Source organism: Salvelinus namaycush, chromosome 4 (assembly GCF_016432855.1).
Source record: "Salvelinus namaycush isolate Seneca chromosome 4, SaNama_1.0, whole genome shotgun sequence".
Lineage (NCBI taxonomy): Eukaryota > Metazoa > Chordata > Actinopteri > Salmoniformes > Salmonidae > Salvelinus > Salvelinus namaycush.
The window spans coordinates 69,351,897-69,379,851 of NC_052310.1; the positions used below are offsets into that span (position 1 = coordinate 69,351,897).

At 42.9% G+C, this 27,955-nt stretch overlaps 1 protein-coding gene across 1 annotated transcript in view; it reads right to left on the reverse strand.

Moving 5' to 3' along the window:
* The window catches only part of cpped1 (calcineurin-like phosphoesterase domain containing 1), a 47,985-nt gene that overhangs the window by 16,665 nt on the left and 3,365 nt on the right, over positions 1-27,955 (reverse strand). Inside the window, exons 2-4 of the mRNA XM_038992249.1 lie at positions 25,081-25,299; positions 9,182-9,354; positions 8,495-8,753 (exon numbers count right to left, since the gene is read on the reverse strand). Coding sequence (XP_038848177.1) covers positions 8,495-8,753; positions 9,182-9,354; positions 25,081-25,299 — 651 coding nt within the window. The remainder of the gene's footprint in view (positions 1-8,494; positions 8,754-9,181; positions 9,355-25,080; positions 25,300-27,955) is intronic.

Below are 27,955 nucleotides of genomic sequence, written 5' to 3' on the forward strand. Positions count from 1 at the left end.
CACATATATATATGTATATATATATACAGTTGGCATTGCTGTTATGATTTTAGTTGTCCTTGATGCCCTTTGTTTTAAATTTAAAAAAATGCATTGTTGTTTGCCGTTTTCTTGTCTTTTCCTTTTTTCTCTTCAGTTCATTCTCTTGGTTGTTGGTGCATTTTCTTGGGGGTGGGGAATGAAATTTTATTTATTTATTTTTCTTCTTGGGGGGGGACTGTTGGAGAGGTCTCGAATGGTTGAGGGACAGCTATTGGGGAACTGTGGGGGGGGTCTTGGAGGGTTCGGGTTCACGTTTTTTGGCCTGGTGGGAGATCTGTCAACGTGCCCTTGAGCAGGGCTTTGACCCTGGATGCTTCTGTGTGTCGCTCTGAATGGGAGTCTGTTGGATGACTGGTATGGTGTAGTTGTTGAGCGGCTTCACTGCAAGTATATTGTATGTTTCGCATATTCAATAAAAAAATATTTGAAACAGTTACACATTCCCCAGAGGACATTCAACACCTTCACTTTGGTTCCCATCCCCTGGGCTCTGACACCCTGGTGCTACACTACACATCAAATGATCACCAACCTCTATCTCTGTTTCCCATGACTTTACACCTCCTCACTCCTCTCAAGCTTAAAACAAGGGGGTTAAAGTCTTATCTCCTAATCAAATACCTGGGAATGATAAGAGCTCTGCACACCTGGATTGTACAATATTTGCAATCTAAAATTCTTCAACAAACAACTTGACAGAGCTTGATCATAGCTAGACAGTCATTTTCAAGTTAAGTCAAAACTGTAACTAGGCCACTCAGGAACATTCCATGTCTTCTTGATAAGCAACTCCGGTGTAGATTTGACCTTGTTTTAGGTTATTGTCCTACTGAAAGGTGAATTTGTCCCCCAGTGTCTGTTGGAGAGCAGACTGAACCAGGTTTTTCTCTAGGATTTTGCCTGTGCTTAGCTCTATTTAGTTTCTTTTGTATCTTGAAAAACTCCCCAGTCCATTCCGATGACAACCATACCCATAACATGATGCAGCCACCACTATGCTTGAAAATATGGAGAGTGGTACTCAGTAGTGTGTTGTATTGGATTTGCCCCAAACATTACACTTTGTATTAGTTGGCTAATTGCTTTGCCACCTTTTTCACAGTGTTACTTTAGTGCCTTGTTTCAAACATGACGTATGTTTTGGAATATTTGTATTCTGTAAAGGCTTCCTTTTCACTCAGTCAATTAGCTTAGTATTGTGGAGTAACTACAATGTTGTTGATCCATCCTCTGTTTTCTCATATCACTGCTTGACTGAGGCACCTTACAGATAATTATATGTGTGGGGTACAGAGATGAGGTATTGTGGTAGCCCAGGGGAGTCAGAGGTGAAACTCACAAAATAAGACAGCCGGAGACCATTTTGCGGCGCTCAAACAAAAGTTGATTTTTAATAAAGGTTTGGAGGAACGGGGAGAAATACAACTGAAAGGCCTCTCAGGTAAACGGGTGGGTCACTGTGTGGCGGCTCCTCGGACCGCCTGTGTTAATGAACAAGAGAGAGCAATGAGTCCTGGGTTTCAATATTTGCTCTCAACTTGCGCCGGGTGGCATGCTGCCCGGGAATGGGTCCTCTTCTCCAGTTCTTCTGAGGTCTAGGCGTACCCACTTCCTGTCTGCCGATGCGCCCGAGTGACTGCAACTCTACTTATACCCATTTGGAGTAACGAGAGACAGGTGGGACCATTTCCAGGTGCCAATTGGTTGCATCACCTGGACTGGGTAGTGTTGGTGTTAAATCACCAGCCCCAGTTGGTGCCTATAAAGCTGTCCATGGTGCTGACTCCCCTTGGAAACTATCTAGCCCTCTGGAGCTGACCGAGGTCCTGCTCCTGGCTTTGTAGCTCCCTGCTGGCCCCCGGGTTGCCACAGTAGTCATTCAAAAATCATGTTAAACACGATTATTGCACACAGAGTGAGTCCATTCAACTTATTATGTGACTTGTTAAGCACATTTCTACTCCTGAACTTATTTAGGCTTTCCATAACAAAGGGGTTGAATACTTGACTCAAGACATTTCAGCTTTTCATTTTTTATTAATTTGTAAACATAAAAAAAACAATTACACTGACATTATGGGGCATTTTGTGTAGACCCGTCACAACAAAAATCGCAATTTAATCAATTTTAAATTCTTACTGACGCAACATGTCAAGGGGTGGGAATATTTTCTAAAAGGCACTGTATTTTGAAATGTGTTTCGGTCGGTTGAGATCTTTTTTTTACCAGACGCCAGCATCATGACCTGCAGTGAAAAACACTTCATAAACACATCTACAATTTTCCAATAAACAGGAACAAAGTGTCTCTAAAAACACAATATTTATTTTGGAGTCTTAGTACCAAAATACACTGCAGCCAGTCTGCCTACTGCTGTATGATGCAAATAGAACAAAACAAGTAAAACACTAAACAATAGCTGAGAGACCGTAACCAGTATCTGACCCTGATGATTAGGAATGATAGGAAGAGCAGCACTTCTCCTGCTAACAGAGAGAGAGAGGATGCTGATCATAGCTTGCTGGACAGAACAGACAAGCATCTCAGAATAGATGAGCTCCCGCTGCAGAAAATATGTACAGTAGACAATATGGTAGCCTCGTACATTACAGTAGACCATATGGTAGCCTCGTACATTACAGTAGACCATATGGTAGCCTCGTACATTACAGTAGACCATATGGTAGCCTCGTACATTACAGTAGACCATATGGTAGCCTCGTACATTACAGTAGACAATATGGTAGCCTCGTACATTACAGTAGACAATATGGTAGCCTCGTACATTACAGTAGACAATATGGTAGCCTCGTACATTACAGTAGACAATATGGTAGCCTCGTACATTACAGTAGACAATATGGTAGCCTCGTACATTACAGTAGACAATATGGTAGCCTTGTAAATTACAGTAGAGTAGACAATATGGTAGCCTCGTACATTACAGTAGACAATATGGTAGCCTTGTAAATTACAGTAGAGGAGTGGACAATATGGTAGTCTCGTACATTACAGTAGTGTGAGCAATATGTTAGCCTTGTGCATTACAGTAGAGTAGACAAAATTGTAGCCTCGTACATTACAGTAGACTGTGGTAGCCTCGTACACAGAGTAGACAATATAGCCTCGTACATTACCGTAGACTATGGTAGATTCGTATATTACAGTAGAGTAGACAAAATGGTAGCCTCGTACATTACAGTAGACTATGGTAGCCTCGTATATTACAGTAGACAATGGTAGCCTCGTACATTACAGTAGACAAAATGGTAGCCTTGTACATTACAGTAGACAATATGGTAGCCTTGTATATTACAGTAGACAAATCAAATCAAATTTAATTTGTCACATATACATGGTTAGCAGATGTTAATGTGAGTAGCGAAATGCTTGTGCTTCTAGTTCCGACCATGCAGTAATATCTAACCTAACAATTTCACAACAACTACCTTATACACACAAGTGTAACGGAATGAATAAGAATATGTACATAAAAATATATGAATGAGCGATGGCCGAACGGCATAGGCAAGATGCAGTAGATGGTATAGAGTACAGTATAAACATATGAGATGAGTAATGTAGTGTATGTAAACATGATATAAAGTGGCATTATTTAAAGTGGCTAGTGATACATTTATTACACCATTTCTCCATTACTAAAGTGGCTGGAGTTGAGTCAGTATGTTGGCAGCAGCAACTCAATGTTAGTGGTGGCTGTTTAACAGTCTGATGGCCTTGACATAGAAGCTGTTTTTCAGTCTCTCGGTCCCCGCTTTGATGCACCTGTACTGACCTCGCCTTCTGGATGATAGCGGGGTGAACAGGTAGTGGCTCGGGTGGTTGTTGTCCTTGATGATCTTTTTGGCCTTCCTGTGACATCGGGTGGTGTAGGTGTCCTGGAGGGCAGGTAGTTTGCCCCCGGTGATGCGTTGTGCAGACCTCACTACCCTCTGGAGAGCCTTACGGTTGTGGGCGGAGCAGTTGCCGTACCAGGTGGTGATACAGCGCAACAAGATGCTCTCGATTGTGCATCTGTAAAAGTTTTGGTGTTTTTGGTGACAAGCCGAATTTCTTCAGCCTCCTGAGGTTGAAGAGGCGCTGCTGCGCCTTCTTCACCACACTGTCTGTGTGGGTGGACCATTTCAGTTTGTCCGTGATGTGTACGCAGAGGAACTTAAAGCTTTCCACCTTCTCCACTACTGTCCCGTCGATGTGGATAGGGGGCTGCTTCCTCTGCTGTTTCCTGAAGTCCACGATCATCTCCTTTGTTTTGTTGACATTGAGTGTGAGGTTATTTTCCTGACACCACACTCCGAGGGCCCTCACCTCCTCCCTGTAGGCCGTCTCGTCGTTGTTGGTAATCAAGCCTACCACTGTAGTGTTGTCTGCAAACTTGATGATTGAGTTAGAGGCGTGCATGGCCACGCAGTCGTGGGAGTACAGGAGAGGGCTGAGAACGCACCCTTGTGGTGCCCCAGTGTTGAGGATCAGCGGGGTGGAGATGTTACCTACCCTCACCACCTGGGGGCGGCCCGTCAGGAAGTCCAGGACCCAGTTGCACAGGGCGGGGTCGAGACCCAGGGTCTCGAGCTTAATGACGAGTTTGGAGGGTACTATGGTGTTAAATGCTGAGCTGTAGTCGATGAACAGCATTCTTACATAGGTATTCCTCTTGTCCAGATGGGTTAGGGCAGTGTGCAGTGTGATTGCATCGTCTGTGGACCTACTGGGGCGGTAAGCAAATTGGAGTGGGTCTAGGGTGTCAGGTAGGGTGGAAGTGATCTGGTCCTTGACTAGTCTCTCAAAGCACTTCATGATGACGGAAGTGAGTGCTACGAGGCGATGGTGGCCCTCTTGAAACATGTGGGGACAGCAGACTGGGATAAGGATTGATTGAATATGTCCGTAAACACACCAGCCAGCTGGTCTGCGCATGCTCTGAGGACGCGGCTGGGGATGCCGTCTGGGCCTGCAGCCTTGCGAGGGTTAACACGTTTAAATGTTTTCCTCACGTTGGCTGCAGTGAAGGAGAGCCCGCAGGTTTCGGTAGCGGGCCGTGTCAGTGGCACTGTGTTGTCCTCAAAGCGAGCAAAGAAGTTGTTTAGTTTGTCTGGGAGCAAGACATCGTGGTCCGCGACGGGGCTGGTTTTCCTTTTGTAGTCCGTGATTGACTGTAGACCCTGCCACATACCTCTCGTGTCTGAGTCGTTGAATTGCGACTCTACTTTGTCTCTATACGGACGCTTAGCTTGTTTGATTGCCTTACGGAGGGAATAGCTACACTGTTTCCGGTCACCTTGCCCTGATTAAAAGCAGTGGTTCGCGCTTTCAGTTTTGTGCTAATTCTGCCATCAATCCCAGGTTTCTGGTTGGGGAATGCTTTAAGACGCTGTGGGTACAACATCACCGATGCACTTGCTAATAACCTCGCTCACCGAATCAACGTATTCATCAATGTTATTGTCCGACGCTATGCGGAACATATCCCAGTCCACGTGAACGTAGCAATCTTGAAGAGTGGAATCCGATTGGTCAGACCAGTGTTGAACAGACCTGAGTACGGGAGCTTACAATATGGTAGCCTTGTACATTACAGTAGAGTAGACAATATGGTAGCCTCGTACATTACAGTACACAATATAGTAGCCTCGTACATTACAGTAGAGAAAATTGTAGCATTATACATTACAGTAGAGTAGACAATGGTAGCCTCGTACATTACAGTAGACAATATGGTAACCTTGTACATTACAGTAGAGTAGACAAACGGTAGCCTCGTACATTACAGTACACAAATGGTAGCCTCGTACATTACAGTAGAGTACACAAAATGGTAGCCTCGTATTACAGTAGACAATATGGTAACCTCGTACATTACCAAATCAAACTGTCACATGCGCTGAATACAACAAGTGTACAAAACAAATGGGGGGGAAAGCCCACAATTTTATGGGCTTTCCTCTGACACCGCCCATTATATTACAGTACATTAGACAACATAGCTTACATCACTAAGAGAACATTGGCTATGTGTGTTATATTACTTTACTACAAGGGTATGAGTGCGATAGTTAACACTCCCATGCTCTAGTCTATAGCTGTACTAGCATAACAGCTGGGGAAATATTAGTGCGGATGAGTTGAACTTGATCTTCCTTTCATATGAGCTTGACATGTTGGTAAATAAAACAGCAGAACCTGAAATCATTCTTTAAATCTTACTCAATATGTTCCTAAATAGAAGTGCTGAAATCCAGTATGAGAGTTTGCGCTTAGGCTAGAATGAATGGTGGCCGGTGCATGAGAGAAAACCATTCTGTAGAGTTAAAAACGTACTCACACTCAAGCTATGAGAAGGGAAAAAAACAAGGAGGCCGAGATTCAAAAATATTCTTAATTCAATCCATGCTCAAAAGAATACAAAAGTCGAAAGTGCTAAAAAGGGCTAAAAATTTTTTTAAAAAAGGAACATAGGTTTCAGCTTTTACGTCTTCATCAGTGCTGTACAGACTAACTAAATTGACACACAGGTGTCATTTTAATTAGTTTTACGTCTTCAGCTTTGTACAGCACTGATGAAACATATGCTCCTTTTTTTGTTCAGCACTATGCACTTTCACCTTTTGTATTCTTTTGAGCATGGATTAAATGAAGTACAGTGCCTTCAGAAAGTATTCATAACCCTTGACTTATTCTATATTTTGTTGTTACAGCCTAAATTCAAAATGGATTAAATATAATTTTCTCACCCATCTACACACAATACCGCATAACGACAAAGTGAAAACATGTTTTTAGAAATGTTTGCAAATTTATTGAAAATGAAATACAGAAATCTAATTTACACCCCTGAGTCAATACTTTGTAAAAGCACCTTTGGTAGCGATTACAGCTGTGAGTCTTTCTGGATAAGTCTCAAAGAACTTTCCACACCTGGATTGCACAACATTTGCCCATTATTCTTTTCAAAATTCTTCAAGCTCTGTCAAATTGGTTGTTGATCATTGTTAGACAACCATTTTCAGGTCTGGTAAAAACTCACTCAGCCACTCAGGAAGATTCACTGTCTTCTTTGTAAGCAACTCCAGTGTAGATTTGGCCTTGTGTTTTAAGTTTTTGTCCTGCTGAAAGGTGAATTCATCTCCCAGTGTTTGGTGGAAACCAGACTGAACCAGGTTTGACTGTGCTTAGCTCCATTCCGTTTATTTTTTATCCTGAAAAACTCCCCAGCCCTTGCCGATGACAAGCATATCAATAACATGATGCAGCCACTACTATGCTTGAAAATATGGAGAGTGGTACTCAGTAATATGTTATTGGATTTTCCCCAAACATAACACTTTGTATTCAGGAGAAAAAGTGAGTTGCTTTGCCACATTTTTTGCAGTAATACTTAAGTGCCTTGTTGTGAACAGGATGCATGTTTTGGAATAATTTATTCTTACAGGGTTCATTATTTTCACTCTCAATTAGATTAATATGGTGGAGAAACTACAAAGTTGATCCATCCTCAGTTTTCTCCTATCACAGCCATTCAACTCTATAACTGTTTTAAAGTCACCATTGGCCTCCTGGTGAAATCCCTGAGCTGTTTCCTTCCTCTCTGGCAACTGAGTTAGAAAGGACGCCAGTATCTTTGTAGTGACTGGGTTTATTGATACACCATCCAAAAGTGTAATTAATAACTTCACCATGCTCAAAGGGATATTGAATGTCTGGAGAAAAAAAAAGCAATCTACCAATTAGTGCCCTTTGCAAGGCATTGCAAAATCTCCCTGGTCTTTGTGGTTGAATCTGTGTTTGAAATTTACTGCTCGACTGAGGGACCTTACAATTATCTGTATGTGTGGGGTACAGAGATGATAGTCATTCAAAAATCCTGTTAAACACTATTATTGCACAAAGTGAGTCCATGCAACTTATTTGACATAAGCACATTACTCCTAAACATATATAGGCTTGTCATAACAAAGGGGTTGAATACTTATTGACTCAAGACATTTCAGCTTTTTGTTTTTAATTTATTTGCAAAAAATATTGAAAAACATCATTCTACTTTGACATTATGGGGTATTGTGTGTAGGCCAGCAACAAAATCTCAACTTAATCCATTTTAAATTCAAGCTGTAAATGTGGGGAGAAAATCAGGGGCTGTTCCTCCTTGGTCCTCCTCACTGTGACTTATCCTGTATTAAACCTGTTGACACACTAATCCCATCTCTCCCTGGTGTGAGGTCTGTGTTGCACAGCTAAATCTGGGCTGTGTTCACTAAGCACAAAACAAGAGGAGACCACTTCCTAAATAAAGGTTGTGGGGTGAATCCTAACTTCCACTGAAATGTAATTTTCACTAAGTCTACCATTGACATCAATGCATGAAGTGAAAATAAGTCTAGTGGAAGATAGATTCACCCCTGAATAAAGGTTAAATCAAGTTAAATGACCTACCTGCCCGTTTGAACCTGCCTAGGAGGCTCTGCCTTGTGGCGGTCTGCAGGTTAAAGTAGTCGTCCTCCTCGTCGGGGGTCTTTAAGTACAGAGGGATGTGTTGGAACACCAGGACGTGTTTGGGGGTGACCCCAGGCCCCTGAGAGGCCCTCTGCAGCTGGCCCTCTAACCAGGCTTCCTGGGCGTCTCTCAGGTCGGGGCAGGCCGACGCATCAAAGAACAGCTGGGAGTTCAGCACCAGACACAGCACCCCTCCAACCTAAAAATCAGAGTGACAGGTTTGGGATTACAGTATAGGTTAAGGTTATTAAGATAATGTCCTTATGGCATCGCCATGGTTCATGCCTTTAAAGCAGCCACATTAGAACTGACCTGACTAGAGACAGTTGTCTCAGGATTATGACATCACTCCTGTGCAGTACTTTAGTGTTGGTGACTCAGCTGTTCAGAGCAGGGTACTTTGCAACATCAGGGTATTGGCTTTGCTTTCAGCTTGGGCCACACAGAGTATACAATAACAGTAGTAATTCATGTTGGATAAAAAGGGGTGCCACTCTGTTCCTACCGGTCATGTTACAGGTCAATTGTTCCTATCCAGCTCCAAGGACCAGTGTTTATATAAGGAACTTAAAGGGTTTTGTACAATCCACATCTACAGTAAGTTTTCATCTCACTCTAGCCACCCACCCAGAAGCTGAAGTAGTCATCTCCCCAGGCGTTGCAGAACTGGGCTACAGTCTCCGGGGTGGGTGTGTTACCCAGGTCATGGTTACCACTGACAAACACCAGAGGGATGGAGGGGTCTGTGCCCCTCAGAGCCACCTTCAAGTCCCGCTCCTGCCCCTCCCGGTACTGGGTGCCTGTATGGGGGAGAGAGGACACAATCACTGGAACAGTGGTAACATTTAGTTTGAAATTCCCAGGGTTTTTTTCCATTTAAAGTTTGGATGGACATTATTACCCCCTGCCTATTCACATTATTCATTACCGTCCACACAAAGAGGATACAGAATGAAAACGGAGAAATTTAACCACTCTTAATAAAGTAAGGAGAAAGAGTACAATGAGTCCATTTATAATTTACAATGTGTATCAAACAAACCCATTAATGCATAGCAAAGTATTTCATGCCTTCCTTTCTTCAGGTTTTTATTTTTTAATTTAAGTAATTATTTTACTGACCTACTTTTGGAGATAGAAGTTTGGACAGGGTTGGTTTCATAAGACGAGTATTTCTGACAAAACGAAGTGTGTTTGAACGAGAGAAAATAAAACAAGATAAAAACCCAGTGGGGTGGGGAGCCCAATCAGCCCATATGTCCTGTTTAAGGGACTGGACGAGCAGGCAATCCTCTGATGACTAGTGTGGGAGAATAAACCAGAGCCATCTGGACTGATAGTTACAATACAATAACATTATTTAAAATCAGAGGAACGTTAAATCGTAAACAGCAACAAAATCAATCAGGTAAAAAAGAATAACAATCAAGAGAGGTCAACTGACTACTGCTGTGAACAAATGGACAATAAATGGAGTCTGATCTCAGGCTTTCATATGAGTTTCACTTTTTAGAATATTAGCTATTGGCAAATCAATTTTTCATAAGTCCTCTTAAATCAATCTTTAAAACAATATTACAATTGTAAAAAAGGAGGCCTCGCCTACAGACACAGATAGGCTACTGTTGTTAGAGCCGCCCCGCGCCGCGCAGGCTACTGTTGTTAGAGCCGCCGCCGCGCCGCGCAGGCTACTGTTGTTAGAGCCGCCCCGCGCCGCGCAGGCTACTGTTGTTAGAGCCGCCCCGCGCCGCGCAGGCTACTGTTGTTAGAGCCGCGCCGCGCAGGCTACTGTTGTTAGAGCCGCGCCGCGCAGGCTACTGTTGTTAGAGCCGCCCCGCGCCGCGCAGGCTACGGTTGTTAGAGCCGCCGCCGCGCAGGCTACTGTTGTTAGAGCCGCGCCGCGCAGGCTACTGTTGTTAGAGCCGCCCCGCGCCGCGCAGGCTACTGTTGTTAGAGCCGCCCCGCGCCGCGCAGGCTACTGTTGTTAGAGCCGCCCCGCGCCGCGCAGGCTACTGTTGTTAGAGCCGCCCCGCGCCGCACAGGCTACTGTTGTTAGAGCCGCCCCGCGCCGCGCAGGCTACTGTTGTTAGAGCCGCCCCGCGCCGCGCAGGCTACTGTTGTTAGATCAACCACACTACACCATACAGCAATTAGCTGCTATGACACTTCCATGAATCACCAGCCCTGCTCCAGTACAGCCCTGCGCCAGCCCCATCTCCAGCCCTACTCCAGCCCCTGCCCTGCTACCGTTATACCTCATCAATCTGGATTTGGGACACTTAAACTGAGATGAATGAAACATGGCTATCTGTGATTTCTGTAGACACAACCCCATTAAAACACTGACTGCAGTTAAACTGTAACCACGTCTCACTGCAATGCTGACTTTCATTCACCTAGCCTTCTACAATCTCTGACCTTAAAGTGACGATTTATTACAATGGTAAGGTAATTTTAGTTAGACAGCGAAATGCACAATTTAATGGGCTGAGCTAGACTGAGCTGGGTTCAGAGCATAGCTGAGAAAGAGGATTTTGACAGGTTTGGATAAACACATTCCCATGTGCCTCTGCTAAGGAGACTATAGTCCTGTACTCAGCTGTATACCACATCCTTGGCTCAAGCATTTAGGAGACGGAATGGTTCTCTAGCTTCAGTCTAGCTATGCATCCATATCAGACTGTATATAGGCTATGCATCCATATCAGACTGTATATAGGCTATGCATCCATATCAGACTGTATATAGGCTATGCATCCATATCAGACTGTATATAGGCTATGCATCCATATCAGACTGTATATAGGCTATGCATCCATATCAGACTGTATATAGGCTATGCATCCATATCAGACTGTATATAGGCTATGCATCCATATCAGACTGTATATAGGCTATGCATCCATATCAGACTGTATATAGGCTATGCATCCATATCAGACTGTATATAGGCTAACTCTTTCTGGTGGTGGTTCTGAAACACATCTCCCCTACAGGGTCTCCTCTCTCCTGTCCCCAAACCCCTCAGAAGCTTTTCCTATTGGAAGTCCCCATCAGCAAAACACACTCACACACAGTACACTACACTCACACACACACTATGCCTTCTCACAGAGCCTGATTTCTCCACTCTCTCTCCCCTCCAAATTATGTTCTGCTGCTGCTCGATTCCACCCAGAGTCCCACTTTATCTGCCTTCAACAGAAATTAGGGGGCCTTCAGATGGGTGGAGGGGGACTTGGTGTTTTTCCACTAAGACATACCCCCACCCCAGTGTGTCACCAGTGTTTTATGTTAATGTAAGCTCTAGTGTTATTGTGCTTCCATCAGGAGTGTAACACTAAAGACTTGTGGCGGGCAGAATCAACAACCTCTGCATCATTCAAGGCTTTGTGGCAAGGTGTTAAAGTGTGCAATTAGCCGTTGTTATGTGTAGATGCCAGCGCGAAAACTACCCAGGGCCTTGGCATGGCTCCAAGTTAGAGCAGGTCCGCCAGAGCCATGGCCCAGTGCGGCATGGCTCTGTCTTTTGGGTAAAACACTGTGGTAAATCCTCAATGGAAACTCAGCATAACCTCACTTTCACCTTCCCCTGTTTGTTGGCTCTCCTCGCCCACAAACAAACCCCTGAGGACGTCCCTGGAATCCTTTGTAGTGCTCATTAGGAGTGTGTTAAGTCCATCACGTTGCTCTAATCATCTGTCCTCTGAACGTTTCACGGCTCCTTGGTCTCTATGAGTCTCTGTGAAGGGGAAGTCCTTGTCAGTGGGATGGGATCACAGAGAGATCTGTCAATAACAGTAGCACGGATGGGATGGTGACAGCGTTCCGTGGGAATATGTTCTCTCTGACAGCTGCTTTTTGTGGATTGTGGTCAGGGATGGGCATTTTAATTGGGCCCAGCATGGAGCCTTGTGGTTCACAACAGGTGGTTAACAAAGGTGATGGTCGATCAAACCGTCAGTCGCCGAGTCCTTCAAGGCCCCGTGTTATCCTGATCACTACAGTGATAATGTACAAGATTGAAGGATACAAGTAGAGAACTTAAATGTATAAATGTCGCCTCTCTCCTTTCATGATGATGGAGGTGTCAACAAATAGGCTGCACACTGCGATGCCTACCCATCGAATACCGGCCCACCCTTTTTACACAGCACCATCCTGCACCCCTTTTTACACAGCACAATTTTAAATCATTATTTTGGACAAATTCATTTGGAGAGAAATAAGATACGTGTTTTCACACAATAGAGCGAGGGATCCAAACAAGTTGAGATGGGAGATGTTTACTCAAGAAGAACAAAGAGACACCAGCCAAAACACAGTTGGGGCCAATTTCTTGTCTGTCCCTGACAGCCCTGTTTGTTGACAATCCTCTGGCCAGCAACAGTTTTATACTCTTTGTAAATAAACACAAACAGTTTAGGTGTAAATCAAATGTCAGTTAGGCAGCGTTGCCTGGTGATACCCCCCTGGCAGTGGGCGCTGTAGAAACAACTGTGCATCTGACAGACGTGGCGTGTAATGCGTCTGGCACACACAACCTGCTCAGGCTGCTTGACGGTAACGAGGAGAGACGGCAGGCCATTTCAAATGTTCCCAAACCCTGCGGTTAGACTATCACTGTGTGTTTGGTAGGGACCGCTGATCTCGCAGTGACCTATAAATGCAACTGATCAGGGAGGGAGGGACTAGGCGGAATGAGAGGGAATCGTGCCCGGATTAAACTGAGAAGAGACACTGGGCACTAAGGATTGTGCAGGTGTGGAATGCATTTTAAAATGTAGAAATGTGTCCATTATGGTGTTCATGAGCAGAACGCACAAGGCAAATTCGTAGTCATTATTACTAAGCATGGACGAAATGAGATAGGGAGTGGGCTGAGGACACCCCTGCTGTTTCAGTTTGGCACAACATGTGTTATGTAAGCAGAGGTAGGATTTGGCCCTCGTCATTAAGCTAAATGTGCATTGTGCAAAATACAATACAAATTATACCTTTTATATAGCCATAAAAAAATCATGTTCATTATAACTAGGCTATCAGACATGTACAGTGCATTCAGAAACTATTCAGACCCTTTGACTTTTTCCACTTTGTTACGTTAAAGCATTATTCATAAATGTATTAAATTCCCTCAATCTACACACACACACACACACACACAATACCCCATAATGACAAAGCGAAAACAGGTCGGTAGAAATTTTTGCAAATGTATTAAAATATAAACAGAAAAACCTTATTTACATAAGTATTCATACCCTTTGCTATGAGATTAGAAATTGAGCTCAGGTGCAACCTGTTTCCATTGAACATCCTTGAGATGTTTCTACAACTTGGAGTCATCCTGTGGTAAATTCAATTGATTGGACATGATTTGAAAAGGCACACACCTGTCTATATAAGGTCCCACAGTTGACAGTGCACGTCAGAGCAAAAACCAAGTCATGAGGTCGAAGGAATTGTCTGTAGAGCTCCGAGACAGGATTGTGTTGAGGCACATATCTGGGGAATGGTACCAAAAAAATGTCTGGAGCATTGAAGGTCCCCCACAGTGGCCTCCATCATTCTTAAATGGAAGAAGTTTTGAACCACAAAGACTTTTCCTTGGTCAGGGAGGTGGTGACAACATCATGCTGAGCCCAGAGTTGAACCCGATCTAACGTCTCTGGAGAGACCTGAAAATAGCTGTGCAGCAACGCTCCCCATCCAACCTGACAGAGCTTGAGAGGATCTGCAGAGAAGAATGGGAGATGCTCCCCAAATACAGGTGTGCCAAGCTTGCAGCGTCATACTAAAGGCTGTAATCGCTGCCTAAGGTGCTTCAACAAAGTACTTAGTAAAGGGTCTGAATACAAAGTACTCAATAAGGGTCTGAATAGGTCGCAGTTGTAAATGAGAACGTGTTCTCAACTGGCCTACCTGGTTAAATAAAGGCGAAATAAAAAAATCTAAATTGTGATATTTCCGTTTAAAAAAAATATATATATACAGTATACACATTTGCTTTGTCATTAGGGTTGCAAAGAAAGGGTCAGAAACTTTCCAGGAAATATCTGGAAATTTAGCTTAAATTCCTCAAAACGAGTTAGCTTATAACAGTGAACCTTTTTTGTGGCATACACAAGGCAATCCTAGGTCTTGTGGCATATTTTGGTTAAACTATCCCCAATTCAATGGAATTGCAACCCTCTGCATGCACAGTGCATTCTTCCATCACATGTACAACTGATTCTCAAGATCTTGCACACTAATGAGATGCTATTGAGCCCACACTACTACACCGTCTGAGCCAAGGACTACATGCTTTCTGGTAAGTTTTGATTACAATACAGGGTGGGGTGAATATACATACATGACATACATAATTTTTTTGTTAACTTCTTTGGGCTGCAGGGGCAGTATTGAGTAGCTTGGATAAAAGGTGCCCATTTCAAACGGCCTCGTACTCAATTCTTGCTCGTACAATATGCATATTATTATTACTATTGGATAGAAAACTCTCAAGTTTCTAAAACTGTTTGAATTATATCTGTGAGTAAAACAGAACTCATTTTGCAGCAAACTTCCTGTCAGAAAGTGAAAAATCTTAAAATCGAGGCTCTGTTCCAGGGCCTGCCTATAAATGTGCTTGATATCTATTAGTATACATGCACTTCATACGCCTTCCACTAGATGTCAATAGGCTGTGAGAGGTGAAATGGTGTTTCTAGGTATTTCTATGGTCAAAAGATAGAGCTTGGAATTTACATTTACATTTAAGTCATTTAGCAGACGCTCTTATCCAGAGCGACTTACAAATTGGTGCATTCACCTTATGATATCCAGTGGAACAACCACTTTACAATAGTGCATCTAAATCTTTTAAGGGGGGGGTTAGAAGGATTACTTTATCCTATCCTAGGTATTCCTTAAAGAGGTGGGGTTTCAGGTGTCTCCGGAAGGTGGTGATTGACTCCGCTGACCTGGCGTCGTGAGGGAGTTTGTTCCACCATTGGGGTGCCAGAGCAGCGAACAGTTTTGACTGGGCTGAGCGGGAACTGTACTTCCTCAGAGGTAGGGAGGCGAGCAGGCCAGAGGTGGATGAACGCAGTGCCCTTGTTTGGGTGTAGGGCCTGATCAGAGCCTGAAGGTACGGAGGTGCCGTTCCCCTCACAGCTCCGTAGGCAAGCACCATGGTCTTGTAGCGGATGCGAGCTTCAACTGGAAGCCAGTGGAGAGAGCGGAGGAGCGGGGTGACGTGAGAGAACTTGGGAAGGTTGAACACCAGACGGGCTGCGGCGTTCTGGATGAGTTGTAGGGGTTTAATGGCACAGGCAGGGAGCCCAGCCAACAGTGAGTTGCAGTAATCCAGACGGGAGATGACAAGTGCCTGGATTAGGACCTGCGCCGCTTCCTGTGTGAGGCAGGGTCGTACTCTGCGAATGTTGTAGAGCATGAACCTACAGGAACGGGTCACCGCCTTGATGTTAGTTGAGAACGACAGGGTGTTGTCCAGGATCACGCCAAGGTTCTTAGCACTCTGGGAGGAGGACACAATGGAGTTGTCAACCGTGATGGCGAGATCATGGAACGGGCAGTCCTTCCCCGGGAGGAAGAGCAGCTCCGTCTTGCCGAGGTTCAGCTTGAGGTGGTGATCCGTCATCCACACTGATATGTCTGCCAGACATGCAGAGATGCGATTCGCCACCTGGTTATCAGAAGGGGGAAAGGAGAAGATTAATTGTGTGTCGTCTGCATAGCAATGATAGGAGAGACCATGTGAGGATATGACAGAGCCAAGTGACTTGGTGTATAGCGAGAATAGGAGAGGGCCTAGAACAGAGCCCTGGGGGACACCAGTGGTGAGAGCACGTGGTGCGGAGACAGATTCTCGCCACGCCACCTGGTAGGAGCGACCTGTCAGGTAGGACGCAATCCAAGCGTGGGCCGCGCCGGAGATGCCCAACTCGGAGAGGGTGGAGAGGAGGATCTGATGGTTCACAGTATCAAAGGCAGCCGATAGGTCTAGAAGGATGAGAGCAGAGGAGAGAGAGTGAGCTTTAGCAGTGCGGAGCGCCTCCGTGACACAGAGAAGAGCAGTCTCAGTTGAATGACTAGTCTTGAAACCTGACTGATTAGGATCAAGAAGGTAATTCTGAGAGAGATAGCAGGAGACCTGGCCAAGGACGGCACGTTCAAGAGTTTTGGAGAGAAAAGAAAGAAGGGATACTGGTCTGTAGTTGTTGACATCGGAGGGATGGAGTGTAGGTTTTTTCAGAAGGGGTGCAACTCTCGCTCTCTTGAAGACGGAAGGGACGTAGCCAGCGGTCAAGGATGAGTTGATGAGCGAGGTGAGGTAAGGGAGAAGGTCTCCGGAAATGGTCTGGAGAAGAGAGGAGGGGATAGGGTCAAGCGGGCAGGTTGTTGGGCGGCCGGCCGTCACAAGACGCGAGATTTCATCTGGAGAGAGAGGGGAGAAAGAGGTCAAAGCACAGGGTAGGGCAGTGTGAGCAGAACCAGCGGTGTCGTTTGACTTAGCAAACGAGGATCGGATGTCGTCGACCTTCTTTTCAAAATGGTTGACGAAGTTTTCCTCCATTTCCGCTCGGCTGCCCGGAGCCCTGTTCTGTGAGCTCACAATGAGTCGTCGAGCCACGGAGCAGGAGGGGAGGACCGAGCCGGCCTGGAGGATAGGGGACATAGAGAGTCAAAGGATGCAGAAAGGGAGGAGAGGAGGGTTGAGGAGGCAGAATCAGGAGATAGGTTGGAGAAGGTTTGAGCAGAGGGAAGAGATGATAGGATGGAAGAGGAGAGAGTAGCGGGGGAGAGAGAGCGAAGGTTGGGACGGCGCGATACCATCCGAGTAGGGGCAGAGTGGGAAGTGTTGGATGAGAGCGAGAGGGAAAAGGATACAAGGTAGTGGTCGGAGACTTGGAGGGGAGTTGCAATGAGATTGGTGGAAGAACAGCATCTAGTAAAGATGAGGTCAAGCGTATTGCCTGCCTTGTGAGTAGGGGGGGAAGGTGAGAGGGTGAGGTCAAAAGAGGAGAGGAGTGGAAAGAAGGAGGCAGAGAGGAATGAGTCAAAGGTAGACGTGGGGAGGTTAAAGTCACCCAGAACTGTGAGAGGTGAGCCATCCTCAGGAAAGGAACTTATCAAGGCGTCAAGCTCATTGATGAACTCTCCAAGGGAACCTGGAGGGCGATAAATGATAAGGATGTTAAGCTTGAAAGGGCTGGTAACTGTGACAGCATGGAATTCAAAGGAGGCGATAGACAGATGGGTCAGGGGAGAAAGAGAGAATGTCCACTTGGGAGAGATGAGGATCCCAGTGCCACCACCCCGCTGACCAGAAGCTCTCGGGGTGTGCGAGAACACGTGGGCAGACGAGGAGAGAGCAGTAGGAGTAGCAGTGTTATCTGTGGTAATCCATGTTTCCGTCAGTGCCAAGAAGTCGAGGGACTGGAGGGAAGCATAGGCTGAGATGAACTCTGCCTTGTTGGCCGCAGATCGGCAGTTCCAGAGGCTGCCGGAGACCTGGAACTCCACGTGGGTCGTGCGCGCTGGGACCACCAGGTTAGAGTGGCAGCGGCCACGCGGTGTGAAGCGTTTGTATGGTCTGTGCAGAGAGGAGAGAACAGGGATAGACAGACACATAGTTGACAGGCTACAGAAGAGGCTACGCTAATGCAAAGGAGATTGGAATGACAAGTGGACTACACGTCTCGAATGTTCAGAAAGTTAAGCTTACGTTGCAAAAATCTTATTGACTAAAATGATTAAAATGATACAGTACTGCTGGCTGGTGAAGTAGGCTAGCTAGCAGTGGCTGCGTTGTTGACTTTGTTTGAAAGTGTAGCTGGCTAGGTAACCTCGATAACTGGCTAGGTAACCTCGATAACCTCGATAATTACTCTAAACTACACAATTATCTTAGATACAAAGACAACTATGTATCTAGCTAACACTACACTAATCAAATCGTTCCGTTGTAATGTATTATTAGTTTCTACAGTGCTGCTAGTCGGTAGAAGTTGACTAGCTAGCTAGCAGTTGTTGACTAGGTAGGAGAACGGTGGCGCAGCGACGAAAATAGCTGGCTAGCTAACCTCGATAATTACTCTAAACTACACAATTATCTTAGATACAAAGACAGCAAAGACAACTATGTAGCTAGCTAACACTACACTAATCATGACCCCAGAAGACATGACCCAGAATTCCTTTGTTCAGGAAGCGCATAAAGGTCACCAGTATTGGCTTCTGAAAAGCATTCGCTATAGACGTCTCATATCTCCGGCTTTGATTTTATTTGATAAATGTGATAATATCATCGTAAAGTATGTTTTTTCAATATAGTTTTATTAGATTATTGAAATTTTTTCGGGAGTTTAGGCGTGTTGCGTTCTTTGCGTTTGGTGACGAAGGAGAGCTTAGCGCCACTTGGCTAGTTTTGCTTGCTCATTCGAGAGGGAAAAATGCCATTCTAAAACCAAACAACGATTGTTCTGGATAAAGGACCCCTTGTACAACATTCTGATGGAAGATCATCAAAAGTAGGACCCATTTATGATGTTATTTCATATATCTGTCGAACATGTTTACTTTTAGTTTGCGCCCAGATTTTGGGCGCGCTCTCGCTATAACGTAAGCTGCATGTCGTAATGAAGTTATTTTTAGAATTCTAACACGGCGATTGCATTAAGAACTAGTGTATCTATCATTTCCTATACAACATGTATTTTTTAGTAAAGTTTATGAATAGTTATTTGGTCAGAATAGGTGAGTGTCAGAAACATATACGGAGATTCTGGAAAATAATTGCTACATGGTCACATTGTATAACCACGGATTTCAGCTCTAAATATGCACATTTTCGAACAAACCATATATGTATTGTGTAATATGATGTTATAGGACTGTCATCTGATGAAGTTTATGAAGGTTAGTGAAAAAATTAATATCTTTTGCTGGTTTATTCGCCATCGCTAATGTTGGGCCCCGTGTGGCTCAGTTGGTAGAGCATGGCGCTTGCAACGCCAGGGTTGTGGGTTCGATTCCCACGGGGGGCCAGTACAAAAAAATTTATGTATGTACTTGTAAGTCGCTCTGGATAAGAGCGTCTGCTAAATGACTTAAATGTAAATGTTGAATTGAATGAATGGGGTTGTGTGGTAGGCTATTGTAGTAAGCTAATATAATGCTATATTGTGTTTTCGCTGTAAAACACTTAAAGAATCGGAAATATTGGCTGGATTCACAAGATGTTTGTCTTTCATTTGCTGTACACCATGTATTTTTCATAAATGTTTTATGATGAGTATTTAGGTATTTCAATTTGGTCTCTGTAATTGTTCTAGCTACTTCGGTGCTATTTCCGATTGTAGCTGCAATGTAAAACTATGATTTATACCTCAAATATGCACATTTTTCGAACAAAACATAGATTTATTGTATAACATGTTATAAGACTGTCATCTGATAAAGTTGTTTCTTGGTTAGTTTGGTTGGTTCTTGGTTAGTTTGGTTGGTTTTATGCATGCTACCTGTGCTGTGAAAAATGTCTGCTTTTTTGTATTTGGTGGTGAGCTAACATAAATATACGTGGTGTTTTCGCTGTAAAACATTTTTTTTTTAAATCGGACATGTTGGCTGGATTCACAAGATATTTATCTTTCATTTGCTGTATTGGACTTGTTAATGTGTGAAAGTTAAATATTTCTAAAAAATATCTTTTGAATTTCGCGCCCTGCACTTGGACGGGCTGTTGTCATAAGTGTACCGACACCGGCCTGCAGCCATAACAGGTTAACTAGTAAATAGTAGCCTACAGCAAAGTGTGTTTAAATAATTTATAACTTGTTAACAATCTCTGCTAGTTTGTTTTTGCTACTATGTGGTTTTTAGCTTGCTTGAGCCTGCCAACTGCGGAGTGTTAATTCACCTGTTTCCATACATGTTTAATTTTAAAACCTTTATCTTACAAAGGAGTTGTTTAATCTAACTGCTTAACTATTTATCTGTACATGGAATTGTATTATTTTTTTCTTCTAATCTTTACAGGAAAATGCCACGGGCACTATCTGATGTGTGGAGACATTTCATTGCAGCTAATGTAGAAGGAAATGCTGTGTACATTTGCAAATACTGTGCCAAATCATATGGGAAAAATGCAACAAAGATGCAGAATCATCTGGCCAAGTCTCAGGGCTCAAAACAAGCAAAACAAGCAACCTCTGACAAAAGTCCCTCTACTTCTATTTGAGGTGAAAATGATGAATCAAACACTATCGATAGCAACAGCTCATGGTCCTCCTGGAATCAGGTTTTTTTTGACTCAATGGAGGAACATGTAGTCAGAGAAATGCTGATGAATGTCTTGCTCGAGCTGTGTATGCAACTAGTTCACCTCTGATGCTCACAGGCAATGTGTACTGGAAGAGATTTCTGAATGTTCGTCGCCCAGCATACACCCCTCCAACCAGACATGCTTTATTTTATCATTCATATATTTTTATGTACATATTCTTCATCCCTTTACACTTGTGTGGATAAGGTTGTTGTTGTTAGGTTAGATTACTCGTTGGTTATTACTGCATTGTCGGAACTAGAAGCACAAGCATTTCGCTACACTCGCATTAACATCTGCTAACCATGTGTATGTGACAAATAAAATTTGATTTGATAATACAAGTGTTATGCATGGAATTAAAGATATACTTCTCCTTAATGCAACCGCTGTGTCAGATTTCAAAAAAGCTTTACAGAAAAAGCACACCATGCAATAATCTGAGTACAGCGTTCAGGCACCAAAACAAGCCATACAGATACCCGCCATGTTGTAGAGTCAACAGAAGTCAGAAATAGCATTATAAATATTCACTTACCTTTGATGATCTTCATCAGAATGCACTCCCAGGAATCCCAGTTCCACAATAAATGTTTGTTTTGTTCGATAAAGTCCATCATTTATGTCCAAATACCTCCTTTTTGTTCGCGCGTTTAGTTCACAAATCCAAATTCACGAGGCGCAGGCACTTAGTCCAGACGAAAAGTCAAAAAGTTCCATTACAGTTCGTAGAAACATGTCAAACGATGTATAGAATCAATCTTTAGGATGTTTTTATTATAAATCTTCAATAATATTCCAACCGGACAATTCCTTTGTCTTTAGAAATGAAAAGGAACACAGCTCACTCTCACGGATGACTTAGCTCATGGCATTCTGCCAGACCTCTTAGTCAAACAGCTCTTATTCGCTCCCCCTTCACAGTAGAAGCCTGAAACAAGGTTCTAAAGACTGATAACATCTAGTGGAAGCCTTAGGAAGTGCAATCGGACCACATTTTATACTGTATATTGGATAGGCAAAGACTTGAAAACCTACAAACCTCAGATTTCCCACTTCCTGGTTGGATTTTTTCTCAGGTTTTTGCCTGCCATATGAGTTCTGTTATACTCAGACATCATTCAAACAGTTTTAGAAACTTCAGAGTGTTTTCTATCCAAATATACTAATAGTATGCATATCTTAGCTTCTAGGCCTGAGTAGCAGGCAGTTTACTCTGGGCACCTTATTCCTCCAAGTTACTCAATACTGCCCCCCAGCCATTAGAAGTTAAAAGTATTTGAATGTTTGGTTTGTTAAATGTGATACTCCGTGTGTAACGTCCATTTGTATAGTTACTTGAGTCATCCCTCTCCGTGCCACTTTACACACAGACCTAGTCCCACCCCGTCACTCAAGGAGCGCATTTGTTCTTGCTTGACCACAAGACACTTTCGTTCACTCTGCATGGTCAATGCCAATACTAGTTTGTGTTTCTTACATCTGCAAACAGCTAGTTTGTATTTTCTTAACAAGTTAAGCTAAATCGGGTTAGCCATTAATGCTAATCGCTAGTTAACTGGCTAACTAAATAAAAGTACTGAGTCAGAGCAAACGTAGCTAGCTAATACAGCCTGATAAATCAGCATGTTGTTTGTGCAACAGTATCTTCTAAATCAATGAGGATTGGGCAAAGCATGAATATGTTGGCTACATGACTAAAGATTTTAATGTAGCCAAAGATTATAGGGTCCCCTAGGAAACACTGAAGATAACTTTGGTTCCTACCCTGTCACAATAACTCGTTCATGGCATTTTCATTCTTTGTCATGTAAAACTGTATTCAAAGTGCCCACTATTATTTATATTCTAACTATAGAATTATAATAAACATCATATTTTTATGATTCCAAAAGTTCACCCAAGTGTTTTGATCTAAATCGTAATTGCAACATTTGGTTAAAAATAAGGCCTAGTTTTTTTGCCCATATAGTGGCAGTGTGGAAATTATCTCAAATGAGTGCAGGAAATGCAGAAATTGATGTAAATGCAGGAAATTATTTTAGTTTTAAGTTGAATTGACAGTATAAAGCAATCAGAATGGAGAAAGACCCATTGAAATAATTTAGAATACATGTGTTGCCACCCTAGGGTCACGCACTACTCATGAAGAAAATGCAGAACTTTTATCAAAAACATAAAATACGGTATGTTGAAAACATTTTTGGGAGATGCGATGGATCATTGGGGATCATTCAATATTCCCTTTCTTTTGTTCAGTGAAATCATCCCATGTGAAGAGTCAACTCATTTAATTAAAGTTAAATTCGTAACTAAATAGTTTTTTAAATTTCTATTGGAAGGATTTAATCACTTGCAATTATGTCTACTTATGAAAATATAAAATGTTTATGTTTCTGTCTCCGTATGATATGGTAAATATATCCAATGACAAAAACATATACATTTAAATGGTATTAATATTAATTTGCATATATTTCCGTTAATTCCCACGGAAAGTTCCCACCTCTGAAAATTCCCCAAAATGTGCAACCCTATTTGGGTAATGTGTGTAGACTATTTAATTAATTTTAGAATAAGGCTGTAACGTAACAAAATCTGGAAAAAGTCAAGGGGTCTGAATACTTTCCGAATGCACTGTATACAGCACAGCTGGACAGACAAACAGGCACGCCTGCTGTCTCCTGCAGATGCACGTCAGAGCCACAGACATACCCCTGGAAGGCAAGGCCCCCCACGGCCCTTAATTGTAATAAAAGGTAGTTCTGTTGTTACGCAGCACTTTGGCGCGCAACAATATTATCTCTGCAGTGGGTCTAGCCTGCCGATTCCTCTTACCCTGTTATCAAATTAGTCAGCTGGCTGTCAAACACTCACCAAGCTATAGCCCCTCACTGAAATTGCATTCACCACCAGCATCTGCTTCCAACTAACTCCTTTCAGGCATACCTCTCCCACTTATCCTCCTCTTTAAAACCACACAGGAAAGGATGGGGTTTTGGGCCTTTTTTCTTACACTGACAAATGGGAGGTAAGTTTTCCTTAAGGCCCGACAAACCTCTGCTGTGCTAAGCCAGCCTCAGATCTATTTGAGTAGATAAAACTCATTAATTTTCCAAGATCTACCATTGTGTGAAAAATGGCTTAGAGGCATACACTTCATTCATAGATTTTTGATAAAACATTGCACAGAGACGGTAGCGGGAGTTTACAAAGTCCGCCGGTATCAAGAGACGGCTCATTCTTCTGCATCTCATAGAACATTCTGTAACAATTCCAAACCCTCTAACGTTCTCAAGAGTGCATAAATTAAATCAGAAGAATCTCAGTGGGGAACGAGAATCAATGTATCATTATATAACAGTCATATTCCATTCCCTTTATAGACCCATGGAATATCAGAGACCTTCACACTGATCTATCAGAATGTCAATTACAATGCATCTACAACGCTGCTTGACATTGAACTGTTATGGTCACACGGCTGCAATGAAATCTGCCGTAGCAAAACTATAGCACAGATAGAACAAAGAGACATATTTCACCAGATGTATAAATGTGAAGCATTTATACAAAATATGGTAGTGAGAGGAAGCCCAGTGGCCGGCAGTGGGAGAAGATGGAACGAGATGGATTCTGATAGACATTCTGCTAATTTACTCATCGATTAAACATTTGATCGCAATACAGTTCTCTGTTCCCAAAACTACAATCTGTTACGAACAGTGGACAAAGTTTTGTAGACTTTACCCGTTGCATTGTTTAGAAGGAGTGCAAAGGTGATTTGAGTTATTGCACACGCGCACTTCACGGAGTAGCGTTCCCCAAAGGAAATATGCAAATTAATGCTAGAATGCGCCAATAGGATCTCGCTAGCTCCTGCTTGGCTCTGCCTACCTAATTGCTTGTTCGGCCCACTATGGCTCATTCATTCCCATTTGAAACGACAGGCTGTGGTCTATCTTGGTTTAGTTATAAAAATCTTTGACTTGACTCTTCCATTCCCAATTGTCGTTCTGAATACAAATGGCGGCATCACGTTGAGGACAGTACACAAAAAGGATCCCGTCATTGTCAAAGCATGACTGGACTGCTCTCTTCTACACAGTATGTCTACCATACGAATACAGGTAATATCCTCATGTTTACACCTGTTAAGGCTCAGGTGTGTTTCTTTTGAACATTGTCTTACTTGGCATGGCATGAACCAGGTCCCCACACAGCACCATAAACTTGGGTCTGGGGCTCAGCTTGTTGACGGCCTCCACAGCCTGCTGGGTCAGCTGGACCTCATCGGTCCACTCGTCCCCTCCTCCGTCACAGTCCCCCTGCCTCCAGGTCTTCATCAGACCCAGCTGGGGGTCTGCAGCCTGGATGAAGCAGAACGGGCCTCTCCATTCCTTCTGTTCATCTGGGAAGGTAGGAGGTGTTCAGGGGAGAGTCATGCCAGGGACATGGGGTAAAATATAGAATCAATATACAGTGGAAAGTATTCAGAACCCTTCACTTTTTCCAAATATTATGTTACAGCCTTATTCTAAAATGGATTCAATCGTTTTTTCCCCTCATCAATCTACACACAAATGTTGAAAAAGTGAAGGGGTACGAATGCACTATACTTTATTGCAACGGTTGTCTCTATTTATGAAAGTCATGCTGAAGTTAGTCCTAAAAGCAGTATTCTTACAAATTGGCCCTGGGATGCAGGATTTTGTTCTCATCATCAAGCCCTTGACTAGTTGAATCTGGTGTGTTAGTATTGGTTCTTGATTAGTTGAATCTGGTGTTGGTATTGGGTCTGAAGAAAAAGCCTGCACTGATGTAATGGTTGTTGTCAGTCCTGTTTCCCTTCAGCAAAGAAAAAGGTTTAAATATATTAACAGAACTATGGATGTTGATGCGTGGATTGCAAAGTGTTGAACATAATCCGGACATTGCTTAACTGGTGCCGTAAACCTACAATAATCACTCTCATATTCATAAAAAAATACAAGGCAGGCAGGCTGCACCTTAAGACTACTTGATGTGCCAGTGAGTAGCATGAAGGGAGGACCTAAGACAGATCTGACATCCTTTTTAACGGATTGCCCTTGTTGCATGCAAATGGCCAGCAGAAACAGCCATCCACTGTCCATACGATGTGTTAACTTCTTAGAACTAGGGGGCGACATTTTCACTTTTGGATGAATTGGTGCCCAAATTGAACGGCCTCGTACTCTGTCCTAGATCATATGATATGCATATTATTATTACTATTGGATAGAAAACACTCTGAAGTTTCTAAAACTGTTTGAATTATATCTGTGAGTAAAACAGAACTCATATGGCAGGCAAACTTCCAAACAGGAAGTGAAAATTCTGAAATGGGTCGCTGTGAAAGGCATCGCCTATTCAATTCTCCTATATTTATGGATCTGTATGCACTTCATACACCTTCCACTAGATGTCAACAGGCAGTAGAACGTGGAATGAAGCGTCTAGCTTGATGTGGGACCGGATGTGAGCCATTGGAGTGACTGGTCAGGCATATTGCCAGTTCTTGGCCACGCACACTGCGCATGTGATGTCCTTCCTTGCTATCGGTTATATAGATATTAAGAAATGCTCCGTTTGGGACGTTATTGGATATATATGATAAAAACATCCTGAAGATTGATTCTCAACTGAGTTTGACCAGTTTATTCGATTTGTAATATCACTTTTTGAAGTTTTCGTTCATTAGCGTAAATTTGGATGGACACGTGAACTACACATGCTAGCCAAAGTTGCTAATTCGACAGAAGTAATGGACATTATAAAACAAAACAACGATTTATTGTGGAACTAGGATTCCTGGCACTGCATTCTGATGAAAGATCATCAAAGGGAATATTTATGATGTAATTTCATATTTCTGTTGACTCCAACATGGCGGAGAGTCGTCTCAGATTATTGCATGCTGTGCTTTTTACTGAAGTTATTTTTTTAAATCTAACACAGCGGTTGCATTAAGAACCAGTGTATCTTTAATTATATGTTAAACATGTATCTTTATCAAAGTTTTATGATGAGTATTTCTGTATTTCACGTGGCTATCTGTAAATACTCTCACTATTTTGGAGCCATTTCTGAACATGGCGCCAATGTAAAACCACGATTTCTGGCTATAAATATGCACATTATCAAACAAAACATAAATGTATTGTATAACATGATGTCATATGACTGTCATCTGATGAAGTTGTTCAAAGGTTAGTGATTAATTTTATCTCTATTTGTGGGTTTTGTGAAAGCTATCTTTGCTGTGAAAAAATGGCTGTGTTTTTTTGGATATGGTGGTGAGCTAACATAAATATATGTTGTGTTTTCGCTGTAAAACATTTTAAAAATCGGACATGTTGGCTGGATTCACAAGATGTTTATCTTTCATTTGCTGTATTGGACTTGTGATTTCATGAAATTATATTATATAAGAGGAAAGACAAACAAATGCTCTCTCTACTCTGTATTGCTTCACTCACTTTGAGCTCAGCTCAAAAAGTAGCTATATGCTTTATACACACACACACACACACACACAGTACAATATACTCTCTCTCTCTCTCACTCACACAGCCGTACACAGCGGGACTTCCTTGTTCATCAGGATCTTCAATGTTTAACATGCTCTTCATGCATTTCTCTCCCAAATGAGTTTATGTTCATTCTCTCCTCCAGAGAAGCTTGTGCAGCGAATGAAAGCTTGAGAATCCCAGTACTGGGAACAACAGTGCAAGAGCTTTTACTTTGCTCTTTGTATCTTCATTTAGAAAATAATGGGGAACATTCCCTGCTCCTATGGTTAACATTAACATCAGATGTATTAAACACAACACAAATTAGACGTCTTACTTTATGGCTATAAATGCACCATCATGACATGGGAAGTAGCAGGCTATTTGGAAGGATCAAAGGTAAAGAAAATACAAACACATTTTAACTACAATTTTCAGTCTAAGGTTATGTTCATATCATCATCACTGAAGACAGGATGCTGCTTTGGTACATTACATAGGTTGAAAACTTTCCTGACCGGGGCGTGAACTTTT